The following is a 16,843-nucleotide window of genomic DNA, read 5'->3' as shown; positions in this document are numbered from 1 at the left end:
ACTGAATGATGATTTGGGACAGGAATTGAAGAAATCATATCTGGCAGAGATGTGAACTTCTTTGACAGTGCCTCAGGATGTGTCAAGGCATAAAATAAGTAAGACAGAGATTGCTCACCTCTGGCTCGATACCCTGGGCAAAGAGAGATAGGACAGACAACAGGGCACGTTCCTCCCTTTCCAAGTGAACTCTTTTAGCCTGGTGTTTTTTTATTCAGTTGAATTTGAGCTACAGTAATCAACTTGTCTTTTTTTGTAAAACTTTTACAGACGGGGACTTTTCCAGTTTTAGCACTGAAAGTCCAGTGAATCTTCTCACTCCCAGGCAAATCAGGACAGTTGGGCCTTGCACTCAGCAGTCTGAGCTATGCCTGTGGTCCACAGCTACTGGCAGTGTGCTGCAGTATAAGAAATACAGGCTTTGCAGGGCACAGTGATATGCACCTGTAATCCCAGAGACTCAGAAGGCTAAGTCAGGAAGATTGCAAGTTTGAGGTCAGCCTCAGCAACTTAGCAAGGACCTAAGCAACTTAGCAAGTTGAGATGATGTCTCAAAATAAAAAGGGCTGGGGATATAACAGAGTGGTAAAGTGCCCCTGGGTTCAACCCTCCTTAGTATTAAAAAAAAAAAAATGTACAAGCTTTGGAGCCAGGTTTTTCTAGTCTAAATCCTGGATATTTTTTTTTACTTCTGGCTGTGTAATTTGTAAACATTTTCTAATGTTCTTAAACCTCAGTTTCTTCATCTACAAAATACATCATTTTCCCCTCTGAATTCGTATGGAACTTCATATCATTAAATGACAGCATAATCGGGCTGGGGATATGGCTCAAGTGGTAGCGCACTGTATCTGGCATGCATGAGGCACTAGGTTTGATCCTCAGCACCACATAAAAATAAAAAATAAAGATTGTGTCCACCTAAAACTAAAAAATAAATAAAAAATAAATTTAAATGACAGCATAATGCTTGTAATGTTGTGAGCCCTCCATAAATGTCAGTTCTTTCCTTCCTGATTTCTCCTGTGTCATTATTCCTTGGGGTACCATGTCTCTAAAAAATCCCTGAAACAAGGGAAGTGTCTGTCAGGCAGCAGGGGGCACTGTTGCCACTATTCTGTTCTTTCTACCCACTTCTCTGCACCCTGCTATTTTCACACCAAAGTAATTAAGCTTCAGTAAGCCTCTGATAAAAAAAAAAAAAAAATAGCCAAACTCTAAGCCCACACTTGGTTTTAACTTATCTAAATGTGTCCCACATGCTTGCAATAATGTTAAGTGTGTATCTGGACCATTTTATGTCTTGTATACTTAATTTATAATCCCTCTCACTCCAGGGGGTTTATGAGGTGCCAGGGGGTCAAGTGTTTATTCTTAGAATTATTCAACTCCAATCAACTAATTATTCTGATGAATTGTATACTTCTTTCCCTTTTTTCCTGACCAGATTGGAAACAATGATAGACATTCAACTGAGATTTATTTGTAAAACTCTGACAGATTGGGAATTACCATTATCCTTAAACTGTCTCTTAAAATAAATATTTCTGACTTATTTGGCAAGTTAAAGAGGAAAAAACAACAATCTCCAAACTCATTAAATTAAGTTAAGCCATGTTTAAAGAAAGTGTTGTGGGAGGTAATAATCTCTATATGCTCGGAAGAAAACTGCTCAGAACATATCTTCACGCCTTTCTTTGACTTAAGGAATTGTTTGTGTAAAGCAACATTAGTGCCCCTAGTGATAGGAATTATTTACCTTCAGCGGGTTCTGGGGGAGAAAGAGGGCATTGATCAAGTATTTTTAATATTAAGTTTTCAGAGTTCTTAACTATATTAAATGTTCCAGAGACTCCATTTATCAAGCACCATAAACAGAATCAACCTGTGTCCTCTGGTTGGGCTCTTAGGCAGTCTGATGGATTATGTATCACAGACATGCCGTAACCTTAGTGTATAATGATGCCCTTCTTCCTTTTTGAGTTTACATAGTATTTTACTGGTAATTTATATTAAACAAGATAAATATGAAAATATTCCTATAAAAATAACATCAATATATTTGAGGTTTAGAAATGCAAGCTAGTTTTATTAGTCTCTTCTAGTTAACATATTCTAATAGGTAAATATTTCTAGTACTAAATCACAAGACAGTGTTTTGATTTCATTAGAAAGGCCCTAAGTGAAAGAGAACAGAGATTCACGTTAGGGAAGGGGCTTGGCTGACCTGAAGAAGGATGAATGGAAGTGATGTGCTCCCCAGGAAGATCGTGGAGCAACTGGAACTTGAAAACCCAGTGTTGGAGGTGGAAGGAGAACTGAGCAGACACATCTTGTTCAGTACTGCCCAATGGAAATAAAATTGCAAAACATATATGTAATTTCAAATTTTCTGGTAGCCACTAAAACAGCAAAAGCCACATGAAAAAAGTAATACTTAATATATCCAAAATATTATTTCAGTATGTGAGTCAAATAAAATTTTTAAGATATTTTGCATTCTTTTTTCATACCATGTCTTTGAAATCTGGTATGTATTTTATATTTTCAACACATCTTAATTTGGGCTGGCCACACTTCAGTGCTCACAAAGGGTAAAAGCTACAGTACTCAACAGCTTGAGTTTGATCTGTGCTTGGAAAGCCTGACACCACCTGGGAAGACTGTGCATCTGAATCCAATCTAGTGACTGGCAGTGGCCTTAGGTGAGAGAAACTATTCTTCCTCCCCCTCCCGCTTTCCCTGTCCCCTCCTCCCTCCCTGAGATCATGTAATGCATACTAATTAACGTGTCAGATGCCAGATACTGTGCTGGGCATTACAAATGCATTATCTCAATCCTGCAAGAATCTGAGATTTCATTTTTTAAAGTAAATGAAATAACTGGTGGCAATATAGTATAATGGTTAAGAGTACAAACTTAGAGGTTATTCTTATGTGCTTCTGACACTCATGTCACTTCCTGTGTACCTTGGTTAGGACATTTCTTTGCTCTAGGCTTCAACATTATTTGTCAGATAAACACAACAGAAGTATTTGTTTATAGATGTCGTGTGGTTTAAATGAGACCATGACTGAAAAGCTGTAAACATTAATTAAATATTAATATCACCAAGTGAGATAAATGTGGAACACTTTGGGATTTGCAACACAGTATATGAATGTTACTACAACCAAAGTTCAAAGAAGTGGCTTTTCCAAGTTAACATAGCTAATGACTAGTGATCAGAATCTTGCCTTGTTTGCCTATCTTTAGTATTTCTTGACATCTGCTTTCCATTACAACATAGACTGAATTTGCCCTGATTCTGACATAAAACGAAAAGGACTCCTGAGATAGAAATTCCTGATATCTGCTTGTCATTCTCATTGAAGTAGAATTCAGGAAAAAAAAAAAAAATATTCTGGGCTGGGGACTAGCTTAGTAGTAGAGCGTCTATCTCCTTAGCTTCGTGAAGCCTTGGGTTCAATCCCTAGCACCAGATACCCAATTCTGTGTTATTTATGTATTTATAAGTGGGAAATTACTATCTTAAGAAATGAGACAAGGAACACACACAAAAAACGGAAGATCGAATTGTTTTTGCTCCTTTGCTCTTTTTGATTCTGGTTTTACTTGAGAACAATGCATGCCTGTTGAGTTAAGCCATATTAGTATCTTAGCAAAGGACAGAAATAGCAACGGTTATATTATTGTCTATTAGCAATGTATTTACAAGGACATGTGCCTCTCATCTTTTCAGGAAAAAAGTTCTTGAAATTTATAGAAATTCTTGATAGACTATTAAAATGCATGCAATCAGTGTCTGTCTAAATACCTATAAAATCTAGGCAGGTGTGGTGGCACACGCCTATAATCCCAGCAACTCAGGAGGGTGAGGCAGGAGGATTATAATTCAAAGCCAGCTGTGGCATCTTAACTAGGCCCTGTCCCAAAAACAAAAAAAAAAGGGGGCTGGAGGTATGGCTCAGTGGTAGAGCGCCCCTAGGTTAAATCTTCAGCCTTCCCCCACCCACCCCACCGTCCCCCACAACTGTAGGAACTAGCCCAGGAGGCTGAAGTCAGTGGCAATGTACCATTCAAAGAAAACAAGGAGACATGCCTGAATGACTAAGACCCTGTCAGCACTAGCCTTCCTGCCCAATGTCTCACTAAGCTTCTGTTCCCTCCCTACAAAGCCCTTTCATATACCTTAGTTCCCAGATGGTGTTTTCAGAATGATAGGCCCTCTCTCTTCTCAGGGCTAGCCCTTGAATAAAACTGATCCCCACCACCAACAACAACTCTTATTTTCCAAGTATTGGCTTTTGAGTAGTGAGTAGCCCAGACCTGGGTCCAATAATATCTCTCCAATTTTCATCCCACTAGAATTACTTCCTTGTCTGGACCCTGTCTTTTTATATACTTTTGTGTGCCTCCTGTTTCATACATAGTTTACACCCAATAAATATCAGCTGTAGGTAGAGGAATGCAGTTAAGCAGGACATCCTCAGAAGTTTCCTCAGGTTACTACCACTTTTGCCCCCTATACCCCCAACTGTAATGAAGTATATAATAAGAAAAGCATGTCTATTCATCACTAAAGCCTTCTTGGGAGAGCACTCCTTTGTTAAGAAGAAATGTTTGGGTTTGAAAATATATAGTTAAGATTATTAAACTTTGATGACAGATTTCCTAGTTTTTGAATCATGGTGCTGCCATTTAATGGCTCTGAAATTTTGGAAAGTTCTTAATTTTCTGGGTGTTATGTTATTCATGAGTAAAATGGGGGTGATAATGACAGTACATACCTTAGATAGTTGTTAGTATTACATGAATTAATGTATGTGAAAGACTTATAAATTCTTGGCACATATAAACACATAATCAGTGCTAGTTATTATTATTGTAATTATTAAACCATTAGGGTTGAGAGATGAGCTCAAAGAGCCAAAGTTGATCCCCCAATTCTCCATGTTGTAAGAGTAGTGCCAATCATTATGGGCTTTCTGCTTTGCTGAGCGCTTGCATGTGTTTGGGGAAAATTGCTGAAGCCAAGCTGATTTCCTATGATAATCAGAGAGGAAGAAACTTTGATAATGGAGGCAGAATTCATTTATACATTCCATAGGTATTTACTGAGTGTCTATTTTGTGCAAGACATAAAGGAAAATAAGACAGCCATATCTCTTACTAAAGAGGCTGACAAAAATAAAAATAAAATAGGAGAGAGGGACCAGAGAGGCTGGATCCTGGGGTAGAGTGGACAAACCACTTTATTTCCAGTTGATAAGGCTTAGCCGAAAGAAACTGGACATACAGAGATGTTATGGTAGGATTTTAAAGCATCAGCTAAAGGATGTGTAAATCCTCCCCTCCACCTTCTCCAAGAAATCTTCAATAAAGTTTCCATTGCTCACTAGAGAGCCTGGAGAAGAGAAAAAGAGCAGCTATTTTGGTTATAGCTACTGGGGGAAAAAATGCTACAGGCAAAAAAAAAAAAAAAAAAAGCCTTTCCTCATTCTTGTGTGCTACAGTAAGGAAACATTCTAGTGCATGCAGTATTTAATGGTTATAAATGATATCCCCCATGTACTGCATAATGCAAGGCTCTTTAAAATGAATATGAATTAAACAGTACCAACAGCAGTTTTATTAACTGAAGAAAAGACACACATCAGGAAATTTGGAATCCTGAGAGGAAAAGGGGCCATACCTGCAGTCCAGACTCAGTTATGACCCGGCCAAGCAGCCCCTTTGTGATTAATTAGTCAAACTGATTCCTCAGCAATGGCAACATGCTACTTTGTAACTACTGCCTTTAATGAGGCAGACTTTCTTAAACACAAGTGTCCTAAGGTTTAGGTGTAGGGAGGGAAGAGGTACACTCTGCACTTACTGCTCCCATCCTTTTCTTTGGGTCAGGGGGGTCCCAGGGATTGAACTTGGGGCACTCAACCATTGAGTCACATCCTCAGCCCAATCTTTTTGTATTTAGAGACAGGGTCTACACTGAGTTGCTTAGCAACTCACGTTTGCTGAGGCTGCCTTTGAACTCATGATCCTCCTGCCTCAGTCTCCAAGCTGCTGGGATTACAGGTGTGCGCAGCTGTGCCAGGCTCCCATCCTTTTTTGACTTCTATTTTCCCACTTATGTCACCATTTTTAAAAATAACAATTTAAAGAAAGGTACAGCAAATATATTTATTTTAAAAAGTAATCAGCCATCAACCTAAAAAAAACAAAACTATCAATTTCCTGAATTTCTAAGAGTGAAATAAATAATGCTCTGTTGAAATTTACCTACACAAATTGGGACTTTAAGGGGGAAGAGAGAAACCAGTCATTTTCTTCTTCTTAGGTTTGTTTATTTATAAGCCCTGGGGTTTCTGCATCTTTTAATGTGACTACTGATTGAAAATATATATGCTTGTTTATTAGTGTTCTCAAAGCACTATGAAAATTCATATCACCTTGGGTGGTATATTTTACTCCTAAAGCTAATAAGTGAATATAGAAGCAGTTTGTATATAACAAGGCTAAAAAATGTTAATGCCAATAGCTTGCTTTGAATAAGATTTTCCTTTAAATCATTAATAAAAAAATGAAGAGCTTGGGTGGTCAAGCATGAAATGCAAATGAGTAGTTTTCTTTTTTAGGCCTTGTTGTCTGATGTCACCTGATTTCAAATTTAAATTTGATAATGTAGAAAATGACCCTATGATCTGCAGTATTATGAAACAATGTAGCTTATGCCTGAGATTTTTAGACAACACTACTGAAACTGACTTTCAACTATTTTTCCCCCCTGAGATGGGGCCTTGCTATGTTACCCAGGTTGGCAACTTCTGGGCTTAAGAAACCTCTAGCCTCAGCCTCCTGGGACTATAGGAGGAATACACAGCACCCAGCTTCTAAGTACCATTTTCATATGACAAGGTAAGTGAAAAAACTAGACATTTTGAATTGGTTGGAGTCAGAAATTCTAAGAGCTTGCCTGTCCCTATGTGACGGGCCATATTTAAAATATAAAATTAGCAAAGAAAGTGCTAGATTTCTTTAAATAGATGCAAAGCTACCAGTAAAATTCCTAATGGACCAAATAATCCAGGAAACATACTTTTGCCCTCTTATTAAGATGAGGAATATAAATATCTTTAAAGAGAAAAAGAGAAAAAGAACCTCTTTTCACCTTTCTGGTGTATAATGAGCTTCAGAATGGTAACTCTTTCCTATTCTCAGGCAGCTGGAGAGAAATGCAAAGTAGAGCTGCAATCAGAGACACAGGAAAATCAAGGTGAACCCCAGGATGGGGTACCTACCTTTTATCACCAGAAAGAAATTTCAAAGAAAGGGCAATGAAAAATGCACATGTTTTAGCTAGGCATGAACCATAATTACCTTCTTGAATAACGACTGAGCCTACAATAATAATAAGCTTTCAGTTTAGGTATTTTACCACCTCCACTTTGGGCCAGAAGAAAATGCCTCAGGATGCCACAAATTTCCATCAAAAAGAATTTGAATAATTTAGTATCCCTGGGTAAACAATGTTTGTGCCAGTTTTCTCCCCAAGATGTGTGTTGCTTTGTAGGATAACTAAATTCATGAGGGAAGCTACTGTCCGAATATCTTATTTTATTTCAAAACATTCTTTTTTTGGGGGGGGGGGCGGATACTGGGATTGAACCCAGGGGTGCTTAACCCAAGGGGCCTTAAGCCACATCTCCAGCCCTGGCCTTTTTTTAAAAATTTTGAAATGTGATCTCAGTAGGTTGCTGACAGTGTGACTAAACTGCTGAGAGTGGCTTTGAATCCGCAATCCTCCTGCCTCAGCCTCCTGAGCTACTGGGATTCCACCGGGTATTTCAAAACATTCTAAGTATGCTTTACTTTGGAAGGCTTCAATAACAGCAATACACCACCTTTCAGAAATGCATTCCTATGCCTACAACTTAAGAAATCAGAATTTCTGTAAGAGCACACCCTTGAGCAATCATCACAATACTGAATGCCTGAGAACATTCTGGAAACCTCACTATTGACTGGCTTCTCTACAAGGGAAATAAATGAAATAAAACAGAAGCAGCTACTTTGGGGAACAGAAAAACCGTTTACCTCTTCCAGTGCTTTTCTACTTTAATGGGTTTACTGAGAGTTAAATGTAAATGGTTTGAATTTTTAAATTCTTCAGGAATTTTAAATCTGTGGATCGTTGAATATTGCTCCGCCTCTTTTTTTTTTTTTTTTCCCAGAATAACTTCCATCTTCCGGATGGCGGGAATAGAAAGTTTGAAAAATTAAGTGCCTAAGACTTCAGATAACTCAGATGACATACATGCAATAGCATTCCATTTCGAATTTATTCAGCCCAATCTCTTGCACCTAATTATCCAAGACACAGAAATTCTCCAAATTTTGCACCCAAAAAAGGGAGGGAAAATGCAAGAGTCTTGCTGCAGTTCCCGGGATTTACTGAGAGCCGTTTTGTTACAAGTGTATCCAATGTCCCCAGCACCAGAGACTTGTGGGGCGCCGCTTATCCCTGCTCCACTCGCTCTGCAGCTCCCAGAGGTAGCGGTTGTGTTATGAAGGCAGACCTTGCCAAGCTGGCGGACAAGATGCTGCGCACCCCGAAATGCTCGAGGTGCCGGAACCATGGTTTCCTGGTGCCGGTCAAAGGCCATGCGGGCAAGTGCCGTTGGAAGCAGTGCACCTGCGAGAAGTGCTACCTGATCACCGAGCGCCAGAAGATCATGGCTGCTCAGAAGGTGCTCAAGAAGCAGGCCGCTGAGGAGGAGCAGGAGACGGCCCTGAGCCCGAAGGGTCCTCAGTTGGCCTCTGGGGCTGCAGCCGCAGCCGTGGGCTCTGGCCTCCGCCCGCTGCCTCCACTAGCTGTTTCAGGAGGCGGGGGGCCCGGCCCCGAAGGCCGCGCGGCCGCCTGCTTCCCAGAGAGGCCTCCGCAAGGCCCGAGCCCCGGCCCGAGCGCCTTCCAGCCGGTGCTGGGTGGCCGCGGCCACGGCCACGTGGGGCTGCCCAGCTGTGCACCGCCCCAGCTCGGGGCCGAGGCCGCAGGCAGGGCGTGCCCGGGCCGCCCGGAGCTGCGTCGGCCGCTGAGGCCTGAGCCCAGCCCGCCGTTCGCCGACTTCGGTAAGATTCCCAGGCCCCGCGCGGCCTTGCCCCGCGGTGGTTTCTCTCGGGACTGTGGTCTTCCCGCTCCTGAGCTGGCTGCCTAGGCCGAGTAGGGGTTCAGGAGGGGAAAATGCTTTCCAGGGGTAACCCTGCTTTGAGAAACCTTTCTCTGAACAGGGATTCAGGCGGGATACCTTTGTATTAAAAGGATAAAAGAGACGGCAAGAAGTGGGTGATCCTGGGGACTTTTAACATGTAGCCGCAGTTTTTTTGCCTTTTCACTTTGCAAGGGGAAAATGGCGCCTGGCCGACTCAGCCGTGGCGTCTCTGTCCCCACTCGGTAGGAGACCTGTCCTACTGCGCTTGCGCGCCTCTTCTCTCCAGTCTAGAAGACTTGTACCAGCGCAGCTCGCCTGGTGGCTCTTCCCGCCATTTTTCTCCGCCGAGGCTCCTCCAGGATTTAAAACCCGTGGGTGGATTGGCACGACTAGGCTTGTGCTTGCGCACCTTCCTCCTCTCCACAGTCGAGGGGCTCTTTGCAGGGTTCTGTGCATCTGTTCCCGCAATTCCCTGGGTGTCGACTGTGGCCCTAAGACCACAGTACTCTGCACAAGAGAACATTTGATATACTGAGATATTGCTTCTTTTTTCTACCCTCACCTTGTGCATAATTTATATTTTTCCTTGTGCTACTGTCAGTATTAAAGTATAATTTCAAGCCAAATTTTGAGGCTTTTAGAAAACGGCTTTTTTTTGGATATAGACATAGACTTTCTTGGTACTTTGCCTATGCCAGTGTAGAAAGGGCACGGGTATGAATCAAGAGGGTGGGAAGCCGGTAACCTTGGACAAGTTCCATTCTTGTGACAGTTTCTTCCCTCTGTGTGCTAAAGAATTGGTCTGGGTGCTCCATGGAGATCATTTCTGCCTTCTGGCACTTTTTCCCTTTACTCTATTTTTCAGTACTGGGGATAATAACCAGGGTTGCTGTACCACTGAGCTACATCCCCAGTCCTTTTGACTTTTTTTGAGACAGGGTCTGGCTAAATTGATGAGATTGTCCTTAAATTCATGATTTTCCTGTCTTAGCCTCCTGAGCCAATTTCTAAGAAAACATAGGTCTCCAAGGACCTAGCTATCTAATGGAGAAGATAGACTTGAAACAACAATCCTAGGGAAGGTGACCTTTTCAAGGACATAGGATGCCTTTTTTTGACCATCTCTCAATAAACAAGAATTGAGTACTTACAATGTATTCCCCCAACACTAGTGTCATGGAAAGGTGGGGAGAAGGGAGTCACATTTCCTTCTCTTTAGGGATTCTGTCTTTGTGGGAGGGACAATATTGATAGACAATACACTCACACATATCAGTGTATAGAGCTCTGATAATTGGTGATTTAGCTGTGGCCTGAAGGAAGAGCTGAATACTCATGCTCCTCAACTTTTGATGGGGTCATGTCCTGATAACCCCATGGTAAATTGAAAATATCCTACATTACAATGTATTTACTGTGCATAACCTAGCTTAGCAAGGCAGACCACTGTAGAGTGTTTCCCCTGGTGATCCCTTAGATATCTGGAAGCTGTGACTCACTGCTGCTGCCCATCTCAAAAGAGTATCTTACTGCATATCACTGGCTCAGGAAAAAATCAAAATTGGATGTATGGTTTCTACTCAATGCATATCACATTTGCACCATTGTAAAATGAAAAATGGTAAATCAGGGACTGTCTGTACTGTGGACTTAAGGATGCAAAGAGAAGTTAGGAGGAAAAGTCAAGGGAAGAGTATCTGCAAAAAACTTGAGATGGTTGGAGGAGCAGTGGTTGGAGGACTAAAGAGCAGTGAGATTAAAGCATAAAGAATGTGAGCCTTCTTTGTAGAGATGTGTTTATTACATTGTTATCCTTGGACAGTAATGTGGTGCTCCTTTTCCCGGCTGTGTTTCTAAACTTCCCTTGTCCATTGCCTTCTTTAGGGCACCCTTTGAGCATCAACTCGGATTGTGTGGTAGGGGCTGAGTACCTGGAGCGAGAGCCTTCCAAGCTGTACCCTGGATGCTCCACCATGCACTCCTATCGCCCATTCCCATTGGGCTACCAGGATGCATCCCCGGCCCCAGGGATCCCCCCACAACGGGGCTTCCGGCATGTCTCCTGCAGCCATTACCATGGAGGCGGCTTGGTGAGTCCCAGCCCTGATCCATTCCAGAGTCCTCCTTACTCCAGCTGCTCTTACTGCCTTTGTGGGTCCTCAGTTCCAGGAAGCTGGTTGTCATAAATGATGTGCCTCCCTTGGGAGGTCTGCATCACTGGACCTGGGGCAGTGGCAGGTACTTTTCAGAGTAAGGGAGACCAGGGTGACCACTTGCCTTGACTCATGGCATGCAGATGCTAGAAGGGCCTTCATCCTGCTGAACAACAGAAAAGAAATGCCAGTTCCCTAAACCTACAAAGCTAATGGCAAAGCTAGTAGCAGATGTAGGTCCCCTGCCCACAGGTATAGCACATTTGAAACTGCAGAGGGCTTTTAGGAAGAGGTGACAACTGAGTCATGAAAAATACAGAAACCTTCCCCCAAGCACCTGTTGCCTTAGCAAACACTTGTAGAAAGAAAGAATGAAATTCAGTCCTTTTCTAAGATGAATGGTTAGTTACTAACTGGTATCTTCCTTAAGCTTGACATTTTGAATATAGGATGTCAGGTCACCCTGTTATATGGGATGAGAGGAAGGAACAACCAAGTTTGTGGCCTTGCATACCAACTCTCTGCAGACCAGAATAGTTAAAAACCCTCTCCAGGGGCTGGGGTTGTGGCTCAGCGATATAGTGCTTGCCTAGTATATGTGGGGCTCTGGGTTCCATCCTCAGCATCACATAAAAAATAATAAACAAAATAAAGATATTGTGTCCATCTACAACTAAAAAAAAAAAAAAAAAAAAAAAAACCTTTTCATTATGTCAGCTTCTGAGGGTCATTAGGACTGCAGAACAGGGTAGGCTGGGTGACGAGCCCCTGACTTTGGTCCCATAAGGCTGGACCTGTGGACCAATTTGGCACAAACACAAAGCAACTTCATGGAAATAGGGAACACCATTGCCTTTGCCTCCCAGCTCAGAGCTTAAAGCCTAATAACCATGGACCATAGATATCTGTGAAGATGTATTTTAAAGTGGAGGGTGGAAATGAGTGAGGATTTCTTTGTTTACTATGGAAAGGAATGAAGAAGGAAGACAAAACTTGGTATTTATGTAGTGGAAGTCATTAGCCAGAGTGTGGGACATGGTGCCTAGGATCCAGCTGTGTGCAGCCAGGTCAGGCACATAGCCTGCTGGTCCTCATTCCTGCTTCAGTTCATCAGCATCTCTTCTGTCTGTTTTAGATACTGTAAATTTTTACTTATAAGTCATTTTCCATTGATTCAAGGGGAAAATGTTTGAAAACCACTGGTCTTGATAATTTCCAGGGTGCCTACTGACCCTGTGTGAACCTTCAAGGCTGATGTTTTTAACCACTTTGTAGAGTCAGAAAAAGGGTTCAGAAAAGTTAAGATTTTGCCCACAGGACTGATGAATGAGGTACTGTGACTCAGGTGATGCAACTGGTTGGTGATTCACCCAGGACACTTGCCACAGTTGCCCTGACTCTGGAGCCCAGGTGCTTTCTGCTGCCTATGTGTTTCCTACAGAGGTGGGAGAAGGCCTCGATCTTGACTCTCATACCACTGTTGGCTGTCCAACCTGAGAGATGTGGGTGCTGCCTCTGGCTACCCCATCACAGCCCAAAGAGAGCAGGGTGTCCCCAGCCTTCACACAAAGAGGGGCTGTGGCCAAGCAGCGCTTCGCCATCTGTTCACACAGAAGCCTGGAGCCTGGCGTCCAGGACAGGACTCTGATTGACAGCTCTGCCAGACAGCTTTTGATAAGAGTGTGATCTCAGTCAGTTTATCTGGTTTGAGCTGCCACCACAGGCCTCAGGCAGGAGCTGTGATCCAGGGGGAGACTTGGCTGAGCAGCTTGGAATTAAAGTACTAATAATCCCCCTCCCACCCTTCATATCTGGAGAAGGATCAAGCATTTATTTGGGAGGCTGTTTCAAACTCAAAAGTCTGTGGATTACTTTTACTTATTGCCCTCTGCACCCGATTGAGACAGTCCCCAAGGGACATTGTTCTCCCTGTCCCCACCCACCTGCTGTTTCCTAGAGACTCCTAGAGAGCATAGGATCTGAGTTGGACACCATCCTGCCTTGACCCTTTTCCAGCTGTCTTCCCTGGGGAGGTTTCCTGACCTCTAAGCACCTCACTTAAGTTCTTTGGCTGTCAAAGGGTGGTGGGAGTACTTGTCCCATAAATGGGTTTAATAAGGTATGCCTAGGGTCTTTACACAGAGTTTGGCACGTAGTAGGTGCCTTGCAGCAGGGATTTTTCTTTTTCCTTGTGGCCAAATGAAGTTAGGAAGTTGTGGCTTAATTTAAGGAGATTCTTTCTTTTTTCTTGGCACCAGGGATTGAACCCAGGGGCACTTAACCGCTGACTCATATCCCCAGCAATTTTTTTTTTTTTTTTTTAGAGATAGGAGTCTCGCTGAGTTGCTGAGAGCCTCAGCCTCCCAAGTCACTGGGATTACAGGCATGCGCCACCGTGTCCACCAATCTTAAGGAGACTCTTACAACTACCCAGAGTTATAAATACACTCACATATGGCCCTCCCATGTGAAGAGCCGTATTGGTGGGGTTTCTCAAACTTGACTAAGAACAGTATCTTGTAGGATTCCTCTCATTGAGTCTGAGTGCTGTAGGGTGGGCTCAGCTCCCCCCTACTGAAAAAGGAGCAGGAGTACAGCAGAGTTGTTCAGTGCAGCTCCTTGTCTGAGGTCCCCCAGCTTCCCTTGCCTCAGAAACACCTGGCTACACCCAGGTTGCTGAAAACCTTCCCTCAACCTGCTCCCCCCCACACACAAATACACACACTTAGGCAGCAGCCATTACCTGTCAGGCAAGGGGGCCTTCAGACCTTTCTACAGCACCGTGGTCAGCTGAGTAGGCTGTGCAGTCACAGACTTGGGATCCAGTTCTGCCTTTGCCACTGACCTGCTCTGTGGCCCTGGCCCTGTGGCATCCTCTCACTGAACCTGTTTTTCACTGGTATGACCAGAATGGTAACAGAACCTCCTAGGGGTGTGTAGGGATCTAAGTGTGGTACCCCGGGCACATACAGAAGGGCTCAGTCCGTGCTGTGCTCAGCAGGTCCCCAGGCTTATGTGAGAGGTGTCTGCATTCCTTCTTGCCTTCACTTACGAGGGAGGTGTTTGCTGAACACCCTGTTCCAAAGGTCCTTCATTGAGTGTCTTGGATCACAGAGGTGTGTCTGCCCATGGGAACCCCTCCTGGCTAACCAGCTCCCTGTCTGCCTCTGCTGTGTGTACCATGCAGGTGTCGGAACCAATGGGAGACTTCCAGCCAAGCTACTACCTGCCCCCTCCACCCCCACCACCCCCACCTCCGCCTCAGCTGCAGTTCCTCCCACCAGGCTTCCTCTCTGCGCTGCACTTCCTCCCACCTCCACCACCACCACCGCCACCACCAACCTTCTCACTCACCCTCCTTTCTGATACCGACAAGGAGAGCACTGGTAAGTGAGCACTAGTCTTCCTGCTTCTAGGAGAGCCAGGAAACTAGAGGAAGAGGAGGAAACCATGTGAAGAGGGTGTAGGGAGAGGTGACATGGGATACAGGATTTGAACTTGGCTGGGCCCTGAGATAAGCTCTTCCCCCAGTCTCCACAGCATGCATCTAAGGGAGATGGGAACAGGATTCCCCAGGTGAAGACATTGAGGTTCTTGGGGCAGAGTGGGATCAGAACAGGGCTTTTCCTGGCTCCGAGTCCAGTGCTAATTCCTTACCTTATCAGCACCGTAGGCAGGGTGCAGAGGATGCATGCCCATGATGTGCTCAGCAAGCCAGAGGGGTTGGGCCTCTTGGTTGGAGTAGGACCTGTGCAGGGACAGCAGAGACTGAACCTGGAGTGCAGCAGTAGCCACTATGAGGGAAACTTGGGTGCTTGGCCCCTCTTCTCACATAACATGGTCCCTAGGAGGATCCACTGATCATTTGGATTCAAAATACTTTGAGATTTCTTTTGAGAGCCCTTGACCCTTTAATGGTTCTAGGTCTTTCTTCCTTTCAATCTTCCCTGAGCCTCCTGTAGTTTGAAAAGACTGGTAGATTCAAGGAAGTCTTAAAATGACTCTCAGAACCATCTTGTGAGCTGGGTGAGTCTGGTGCTATTCTCTCAATGTCACTGAAGAGGAAACAGGCCTCCTCTGTATGTGCGATGCCTAGATACACGAGCTGATATAGAGTGGCCTGAAGCTTGCTGGCCAGTGTAGGTGGCCTGGGCCTGAGTCCTGGCTTTAGCACTTATCAGCTGTCTGACCTTGGGTCAATGTGTTTGTTCCTTGGCGCCTCATTTTCTACAATTGCAAGAGGGACTGCTAATGGTTCCTTCTTCATAAGGCTATTCTGAGGTTGGAGCTGAACCTGAAGCATTAGTGACAGTGAGCTTATTGTCTCATCTAGTCTCCATGCTGCTATTGCAAGGTATTTTATGGAAGAGCTGGCTGAGCTTAGGACCTGTGGAAGAACCTTGCTTAACCACCCAGCTTGTGAGGGGCAGAGCTGAAGTAGGAACTGGACTATACCATGGCCAGGTTAATGTGCCATTCTCCCCGCCTAGCAAATGAAGGGCAGACTCTCTCTCCATAGGGATGAGAACAATGAGAAAACCTGCTTCTGAGAACAGGTAATTCTTCCCTCCTTTCTAAATCTGGTTTCCTTTTTTGTCCTTTACAGATGACCAGGATGCAGAGGTACCTTGTGAGCCCAGTCAGCCCTCGTCTCAGGAGCAGTCTGACTAAGCTGCAGGCCACTCTCCAAACCAGCAGGGGGTGTCAGGGGTGTGCCAGCAATGATTTTCTTGTCTGTTTTCAGTGTCGTTTAGGGAGGAAGGGTCTCGACCACTGTAAGGTGGCAGCTAATTTGCATTTGAAGACAGGAGGAAGGAGAATGATTTCTAATGTTCTCTTGATCCTGAGCTGTGGGGTTGACTAGGGTTATGGAGGAGGTTATTGACGGGAGGCTGGGGCTCTGAGGAGTAGGGGCAGGGAAGCTCATGTTTAGGAATGAATTTAACCGTCCTGGGTTGTGTTGTTTATCGTGTCATCCCCAGGTGCGGCCTTTGATTTCCTCAGGCCCTACTCAGGACAGAAGGTACCATCTATTTCAGTCTTTTGTCACCTTTGCCTGGTCCCCAGGACTGGGCACTGCAGACATCAGGCATCCAGCCCATCCAGGTGGCTGATGCGAGCAGCCAGGGCCGGGGCGTTGACAGCAGGTTCTGCAGCGTCCCACCTTTGCCTGGCTGTTGCCCATGGCGCCTTCTCCAGGGGTTTATTGCTTGTAAGCACCCAGACCACTGGGTAGCTTCACTTCCCCTCCATAGAGTTTAAGCCTTTGTAGGCCTCATTTTTGGTTTAAAAAAATCTGTTAAAGTTTTACTACTGAATGCTTTTATAGTAGGCAGCTCATAGCACTTGTGCAGTTCTCAGGAGAGTGCTGCAACCAAATCGTCTAGGTCATCAGCAGTTTCTTCTCTGGGGACAGTTGGCTGTTTGAAATAAAATAAGCAGTGGAAATCCCTGTGGAAGGTTTTATTCTCTCTTTACTC

General features: G+C 44.2%; 1 protein-coding gene across 1 annotated transcript; it reads left to right on the top strand.

Annotated features, from left to right (window-relative positions):
• The first annotated feature begins 8,595 nt into the window (after positions 1–8,595).
• On the top strand, positions 8,596–16,034 carry Dmrtb1 (DMRT like family B with proline rich C-terminal 1). Its single transcript, XM_076863734.1, has 4 exons — positions 8,596–9,130; positions 11,095–11,300; positions 14,551–14,749; positions 15,970–16,034. The coding sequence occupies exons 1-4, from the start codon at positions 8,602–8,604 to the stop codon at positions 16,032–16,034; spliced, it is 999 nt and encodes a 332-aa protein (XP_076719849.1). The 5' UTR covers positions 8,596–8,601.
• The last annotated feature ends 809 nt before the right edge of the window (positions 16,035–16,843 follow it).

This window comes from Callospermophilus lateralis, chromosome 7 (assembly GCF_048772815.1).
Source record: "Callospermophilus lateralis isolate mCalLat2 chromosome 7, mCalLat2.hap1, whole genome shotgun sequence".
In the NCBI taxonomy this organism is placed as follows: domain Eukaryota; kingdom Metazoa; phylum Chordata; class Mammalia; order Rodentia; family Sciuridae; genus Callospermophilus; species Callospermophilus lateralis.
The sequence above is the reverse complement of the archived record's forward strand: the minus strand, read 5'-3'. Positions and strand labels throughout refer to the sequence as shown.

What these genes read in the sequence shown, in the direction of transcription:
- Dmrtb1 (XM_076863734.1), top strand. Translation starts at nt 8,602, where the DNA reads ATGCTGCGCACCCCGAAATGCTCGAGGTGCCGGAACCATGGTTTCCTG. An exon ending in CCCGCCGTTCGCCGACTTCG is followed by an intron (nt 9,131 to 11,094) that starts GTAAGATTCCCA and finishes TGCCTTCTTTAG; the next exon opens with GGCACCCTTTGAGCATCAAC. An exon ending in ATTACCATGGAGGCGGCTTG is followed by an intron (nt 11,301 to 14,550) that starts GTGAGTCCCAGC and finishes TGTACCATGCAG; the next exon opens with GTGTCGGAACCAATGGGAGA.